The sequence below is a fragment of the Felis catus genome, assembly GCF_018350175.1.
Source record: "Felis catus isolate Fca126 chromosome X unlocalized genomic scaffold, F.catus_Fca126_mat1.0 chrX_random_Un_scaffold_68, whole genome shotgun sequence".
Classification (NCBI taxonomy): Eukaryota; Metazoa; Chordata; class Mammalia; order Carnivora; family Felidae; genus Felis; species Felis catus.
Window position 1 is genome coordinate 3138 of NW_025408526.1, and position 7702 is coordinate 10839.

A 7702-nucleotide genomic window follows, 5' to 3' on the forward strand; every position below is an offset into this window, starting at 1 on the left:
TTGGGGGCCACCCTGCCCAGGATTAAGATCAGAGGACAGCTCTCCCTGCCTGTCCTCCTTCCTGGCAAGGCAGAAGCACTGTGGAAACCCAGCCCAGCCTGCCCTCTGTCCCTTGACATCATAGCCTCCCAAGTACCCCCAACATCCCTCAGTAGATAGACCATGATGGGCCAATTGTCAGCTGGCAGGGGTAGGTTGATCCCAAATGGAAGCGATAACCCCCAACTTGGAGTCCTGCATGCACCTCCTGGCAGGGGTGTCTAACCTCATGCACAGGCCTTTCTGTGCCCAGTGGGTCTCTGGGATTATACACGTGAACTCTCTGACCCATCTGGATGCCCTGAGCTTCTCAGCCCTGCCCAGATAATGGGCCTCAGGCCATATCTGCTATCCCTCCCCCCCCCCCGGAATACCTAACCCACTTATTCCTGGGGGGTTCCCTGAGATTTATGGGGACCCAATCAGACACTTCTTGTGCCCAAGTTCAGGTCACCTGGCTCTATCCAGCCAGAGGACCAGAAGCAACTCTTGGATCCTGCCCTGGCCACACCCAATGCCAATGGCAGGTACCAAGCCACTGTTATTCCCCAACCCACCCCCAGGTGACCCTTCCCTCAAATGCCCACAGCAGAAGTGAGACTCAGCTCAAACATTCAATGAAATTTATTGAAGAGAAACATTTACTGAACCCATTGAAGAGACCCTTCCCTCAAATGCCCTAGGAGAAGTGAGACTCAGCACAAACATTCAATGAAATTTATTGAAGAGAAACATTTACTGCAACCATTGAAGAGAGGGAGTGACAACACAGAGAGGAATGTCGAACAGCCACTACAGCCCATAGGTCACGGAACCCCTCCTCCTGGGTCCCAAAGGAGGTGCCTCTGTTTCCCCCAACACCGTGCCCCCCCCGCCATAGCCTCCCTTCCTGAGGGCCCCACGATCGGCCTCTGGCCAGGATGACGGACGCTGGCCATGGCCCCTCACTCCAGGGCACTCTCCCCTCTGGCCGACATGCTGGGGCCTGGCCCTGCCCTATGGCCTGCACAGAACAGCCACAGGACGCTGCAAAACGCAGCATGGGGCACTCGGACAAGCCAAAGAAACTCAGTCACAAGTAACAAGAGAGTGGCACATCACAGCACGGTTTCCACGGAGACTCCCGCAGGCCACCTCTGTCCTTGGTCCAGTGCCTCCTTCCTGAGGTCGCGGGGTCAGCACCAGCCATGCCTTCTTCTGTCCTTCCCGCCATCTCCTGGGACTGGGCTCAAGAGGTCTCTGGGGTGGGGTGGGGGCGGCTGCTCAGATAAGAACACACACACATCTCCACAAGAACAAGCAGCAGTTGGCCTAAACCTACACCGAGGAAGCATGGGCTGAGCTCACGACACCGCACGACAGCGAGCAGAGCCTGGGCTCGCACTGAAGCTCGTGCCACACACCCGGGGCTGAGAGGTGGTTGCTGCGTCAGGCCAGGACACCCGCCGCGGGCTCCTGCACACCTCAGGGCTCTGCACGGGAATGGTAACTAGGGTGCGTGTAGGGGGAGCTGGGGGTGCCACTTGACACGGGGGGGGGTCACTAAGGGGCCTACAGAGGCACAAGTGGGCTTCTCAGAGCGTGGAGTGACGTACTCCACGGGTCAGTGAATGAGGGTCCCCCTCTTGGGCGGCCCGAGGGGCCGGCACCCTTGAGACGGCCCCTAACATCTCCCAGGCCAGTGTGGGTGGCACACATTTTCAGGTGCCCCTCACCTAGGCTAGGGCCAGCCACTCAGGGGTGCTTCCCAGGCTGGCTGCCTGGACTGGCAGGGTTTCGCGCTGGGGCTGGGGCTGGGGCTGGGGCTGGGGTGGAGCTGCCATGGGAGGGGGCACCTCTCCCTGCCCCACTCTGCATCAAGTATGGTCATCCTGGTCCGTTGGAAGGGCTGATGGTGGTGGCCAGGGTGCCTTGGGAAGATGGGGTCCTGGGAATTTGGGCTGGGTGGGTTGTTGCCTCCATGTGGGGAGAGGCTGCTGCCCTGGCGTGGCCTCCCCCTGCCTCCAGAGCGCTGCTGCCTGAGAGGAGAGGGGGCCCCTGGGCCTTCTGAGCCTATTTGCCCGAGGAGGACTTGGGGGGCCTCACCTCCCCAGCCCCGACCTCGTTTCCCGACTCCTCTGGTATGGGCTTGGGCCCCTCCTCCAGGGGCTCCCCAGCCTCCTGGTCTCCTGCCTGGGCGAGGCCCTCCGGCTCACAGCCAGGACCTCCCGGGCCCTCCCTGGAAGCGCTGCCCATCTGGGCAGGGGTGGGGCCCCCAGGGGCCTCTGAGGGCCTTGCCTGATCTAGGCCCGCAGAGGCGGGAGCATTTTCATCTTTCTGCATGGCAGGGAAGATCTTGGGGGCCTCCTCAGGGACGAGGGCTGCCCTGGCGACATCATGGGCTTCAGGAGCAGCCGTATCAGCTTCGGCACTGCCAGGAACGGCCTCACTGGCCCCTAGGTTGGCCAGGGCAGCCTGGGAAGCATCTTCCCTGGCTGGGGAGGCTTCGGCAACCTCTCCACTGGCCCAGGCAGCGGCCAGGCCTCCGGTGCCCACACGGGCCCCCTCTTCCACTTGCAAGTGCTCACTCCTAGCTGCGGTGGCCTCCCATGCCTCGGTCTCCTGAATGAGCCGCAGCATCCCCAGGAAGCCAGGTGGTCTCCTGTCCAGCCGCATCCTCCTCAGCTTGTTCTCGAGCATCTCGTTGGGGCGGGCCCGCATCAGCACCTGCCGGACGCGTAACTGGTCCGCACGGTTGGGATGGATGGCCCCCTTCTCCACGGCCGACTGCAGCAGGCCTTCCAGGCGAATCACATAGACAAAGAGAGTCTCCTGGGGCCGCTGGCCACAGGTCAGGAACTTCAGCCATGCGGTCGTGGGGGTGTCCTTCCTCCCAAACACCTGGACCAGCGCGGCCAGGCAATCCTGTGCAGGGACGTCAGGGTTTTCTGCCAGGAGGCCGCACACGAGATCCAGTGCAGGGCCACCCAAGCTCTCCATCAGCCTCCTCCTCCTCTCCCTTTCTGTGATGTGGCACCACAGGTACAGCGTGTCGCTGGCGTGATCCAGCCAGCTCTCAAAGGACTCTTCTTCTCGGTGTGGCTCTTCCATTCCAGGAAAGGTTCTCAGTTTCATAGAGGCCCTGTTTTCCAGCACAGGCTGCCAGACCGGGCTCCAAGGCTGGGTCCAGGATCTTCCCGCACCTATGGCTCCTGCCACACCCACAGCTCCTTCCTCACCTGCAGGTCCCGCCTCACCTGCAGCTCCTGCCACACTCACAGATCCTAACAAACCTGCAATTCCTGCGTCCCCAGCGGCTCCCTCCTCATCTGACTCTCCTGCTTCCTCTTCAGGCCCTGCCTGGCCCAAGTGGCTGCCCTGCCTCCTGCTCCTTCCTCGCCTCCAGCCACTGCCTCGCCTCCAGTTCCTTCCTCACCTCCAGCTGCTGCCCCGCCTCCAGCTCCTTCCTTGCCTCCAGCCGCTGCCCCGCCTCCATCTTCTGCCTTGCCTCCAGCTCCTGCCCCGCCTCCAGCTGCTGCCTAGCCTCCAGTTCCTTCCTCACCTCCAGCTCCTTCCTGGCCTCCAGCCGCTGACAGGCCTCCAGCCGCTGCCACGCCTCCAGCTGCTGCCTCGCCTCCAGCTCATGCCCCGCCTCCAGACTCTGCCCCGCCTCCAGCCGCTGCCTTGCCTCCAGTTCCTGCCTTGCCTCCAGTTCCTTCCTCACCTCCAACTCCTTCTGCGCCTCCACCTGCTGCCCTGCCTCCAGCCGCTGCCCCGCCTCCAGCTCCTGCCTCGCCTCTAGCTCCTGCCCCGCCTCCAGCCGCTGCCTCGCCTCCAGTTCCTTCCTCACCTCCAGCTCCTGCCTCACCTCCTTCCTCACCTCCAGCTCCTTCCTCGCCTCCAGCTGCTGCCCCGCCTCCAGCTCCTTCCTGGCCTCTAGCTCCTGCCCCGCCTCCAACTGCTGCCCCGCCTCCTGCCGCTGCCCGCCTCCATCTCCTTCCTCGCCTCCAGCTCCTGCCCCGCCTCCAGCTGCTGCCCCGCCTCCAGCCCCTTCCTTGCCTCCAGAAGCTGCCCCGCCTCCAGCTCCTGCCCCGCCTCCAGCTCCTGCCTCGCCTCTAGCTCCTACCCCGCCTCCAGCCGCTGCCTCGCCTCCAGTTCCTTCCTCACCTCCAGCTCCTGCCTCACCTCCTTCCTCACCTCCAGCTCCTTCCTCGCCTCCAGCTGCTGCCCCGCCTCCAGCTCCTTCCTGGCCTCTAGCTCCTGCCCCGCCTCCAACTGCTGCCCCGCCTCCTGCCGCTGCCCGCCTCCATCTCCTTCCTCGCCTCCAGCTCCTGCCCCGCCTCCAGCTGCTGCCCCGCCTCCAGCCCCTTCCTTGCCTCCAGAAGCTGCCCCGCCTCCAGCTCCTGCCCCGCCTCCAGCCGCTGCCCCGCCTCCAGCTCCTTCCTTGCCTCCAGAAGCTGCCTTGCCTCCAGCTCCTGCCCCATCCCCAGCTCCTGCCTCGCCTGCCAGGGCAACCCCTGCTTGCCTCTGGGTCTGTGCAAGGAAATTGGGTGTATCCTGTGACTCTGATTCTGGGGCCTGGGGCAGGAAGACCACAGTCCAGGGTCCTCCCATGCCTGGTATTTGTCGGGGGATCACACTTCGGTTTAAATACTGAGCCATCTCCACCAAGGCGACCCTGGATCTGAACTCCTTTCTGAACACCTTGCCCAGCACTCGGTATCTGCCCAGGGGCTGGAGGGCAGCCTGCGCGGCCTCCTGGAATTCCTGGTCCTCACAGTCGTGGGGAATGCCCAGGATGAGCAGCGAGCGCTGAGCATCCACGCCCATCCACCTGCACCAGCCACGAAGCATAGCCAGTGCCATCGCGGATACCTGCGGGGGAGGGGCGCGATCGCACAGGGGCGCGCAGACTGTCGCAGGCTCTGCAGGGGAGGCCTGTGGGTGCAAAGGGGAGAGAGGGACACTGGTGCCAGACAGCCCACCGCACCGCCCCCCACACCGACCTGGATCTCCTCCCTGGCCAGTTCACGTCTTCCAGGCCACGACTCAGAACCCCCACCATGCAGCCCTTCACCTCTGCAAGGAGAAGGTCCCCTTTCGCCTTGTCCGACACGACAAGGCCCCGCCTGCTGGGGCCACTGCAGCCGGAGCCCCTCCCACCATCGTCTGCAACCCCGCAGCAGCCGGGAGCCCTCCCTTCCTGATCCCCACAGCCAGGAGCCCTCCCATCCTCTCTTTCTTAGGGCTGGACCCAGGGCACCCCTGCTCTGCCTGGGCAACCTAGACACCGGGTCCCGCCCTCTCCCACCAGCACCTGCCCCTCTACAACTGGAGCCGCCCTCCGCAGTCAGGAGCTCTTCCCACCCCTCCCCTCCAGCGCCGACTGGGTTCCGCCTCCTGTCCCCACTGCCTGCCTTGGCAGAGATCCAGCCCTTACCCAAGGCGCTCGGTACTTCCAGGGTCCCGTTGGAGCAAAGCCCCTGGTCTCCGGCTCACTTTCTCTGACTCTGCTGGGCAGGGACACGCCACCTGCGAGCTGTGGGGCGACTCTGGAGGCCACCTCAAAGCCCTGGAGCGACAGGATCAGAAGAATGCACCTCAGCTGCACTGCCCAGGACTGCACAGTCCAGCCGGTCTCCCAAGTCCTCGGTACTAAGGCCACGTGGGCTTCCCGGTGTTCCCAGAATCCCCAGGTGGATGAGGGAACAAGATCTCGGTATCTCAGTGCAGGGCAAATGCCAGGATCAGGAGAGCAGGAGAAGAGGCATCCGTGTTGCCGTGACAACGGGACCTGCTTGGTTAGGGCTTGATGTGACAAGCTTTGGAGCCTCCAGAAGCAACAGGCACACCCTTTGGCCCTCCAGCTACAAAATAGACCCATCAATAATTGTGGCCAATGTGTGGGGGCTGCAAACTAAGGGTTAGGGGACAGAGGAACCTAAGAACAGGTCCCCATTACCACTCTGTACTCACAGCCTTCCCTCATTAAGCCTGGAATTTCCACAGCAGACACAGGTCATATGTTCCAGGTTAGGAGCCCCGCCACAACTTTTTGCATTGTAAAGCCAGCTCTCAACCACCCAGGCTGCCATTCTGTAGGAAAGTGTGTGGGCATTGTGTCATGTAAATTATAGATTCACCTAACAGCTGAGTGGCGAGTCACTGAACACCTGTGCCCTGAATCCATAAACAGGCAATAGAAAAACTCCTTTTATATAGTGCTGGATTTGATTTGTTGATAGTAAAAGATTTTTGCTATATTGTTCTTGAGGGTTGTTTTTCTGTACTTCTTTTTACATAATATTTTATCAAGATTTATCACAGCTTCACAAAAATGACTTGGGAAGTGTTCCCTGCTCTTCTATCTTCTGAAAGTGGTTGTGTGAGATTGATGATGTTCATTCCTTAAGTATTTGCTAGAATTCACCATGAAATCATCTGGGCCTGGATTGTTCCTTTGTCGTGTTTGTTATGCTTTTAGGGAAGTTTTTGATAGAAAATTAAATGTATTTATAAGAAATTGACCTATTCCTATTTCCTATGCAATCTGTCGTCACTTTCAGTAAATTGTTTGGTTCCAAGGAATGTGTCACTTTTGTCAAAGTTATCAAAGTTATTGGCACAAGGACCATCCTAATAGTTGCTCATTATTCTTTTAATACCTATATGATCTATTTGCTATCCCTATTTCGTTCCCGATATTGACTAGTATTCGTTCTCTTTTTTCTTAATTAATCTTGCTAAGGGTTATATAATTCATTCTTCTTTTAAAAATGTATGGCTTTATTCTTATTCAACATAGTATTGGAAGTCTTAGCCTCAGCAATCAGATAACACAAAGAAATAAAAGGCATCCAAATCGGCCAGGAGGAGATCAAACTTTCACTCTTCGCAGATGACATGATACCCTATATGGAAAACCCAAAAGATTCCACCAAAAAACTGCTAGAACTGACCCATGAATTCAGCAAAGTTGCATGATATAAAATCAATGCACAGGGGCGCCTGGGTGGCGCAGTCGGTTAAGCGTCCGACTTCAGCCAGGTCACGATCTCACGGTCCATGAGTTCGAGCCCCGCGTCGGGCTCTGGGCTGATGGCTCAGAGCCTGGAGCCTGTTTCCGATTCTGTGTCTCCCTCTCTCTCTGCCCCTCGCCCGTTCATGCTCTGTCTCTCTCTCTGTCCCAAAAATAAATAAACATTGAAAAAAAAATTTAAAATCAATGCACAGAAATCGGTTGCATTCCTATACACCAACAATAGAGCAACAGAAAGAGAAATCAAGGAATTGATCCCATTTACAATTGCACCAAAAACCATAAAATACCTAGGAATAAATCTAACCAAATAGGTGAAAAATCTATACACTGAAAACTATAGAAAGCTTATGAAAGAAATTGAAGAAGACACAAAAAAAATGGAAAAGAATTCCATGCTCCTGGATAGGAAGAACAAATATTGTTAAAATGTCAATACTACCCAGAGCAATCTACATATTCAGTGCAATCCCTATCAAAATAACACCAGCATTCTTCACAGAACTAGAACAAATAATCCTAAAATTTGTATGAAACCACAAAAGACCCTGAATAGCCAAAGCAATCTTGAAAAAGAAAACCAAAGCAGGAAGCATCACAATCCCAGGCATCAAGCTACACTACAAAGCTGTAATCATCAAGACA

General features: G+C 57.9%; 1 protein-coding gene across 1 annotated transcript; it reads right to left on the reverse strand.

The window, feature by feature from the left end:
• Positions 1-742: 742 nt before the first annotated feature.
• Positions 743-5254, reverse strand: LOC111558693 (paraneoplastic antigen Ma6F). The gene is made up of 3 exons (XM_045051661.1): positions 4435-5254; positions 3581-3877; positions 743-3447 (listed from the first exon to the last, which is right to left on the reverse strand). The coding sequence occupies exons 1-3, from the start codon at positions 4882-4884 to the stop codon at positions 2092-2094; spliced, it is 2103 nt and encodes a 700-aa protein (XP_044907596.1). The 5' UTR covers positions 4885-5254; the 3' UTR covers positions 743-2091.
• Positions 5255-7702: the final 2448 nt, after the last annotated feature.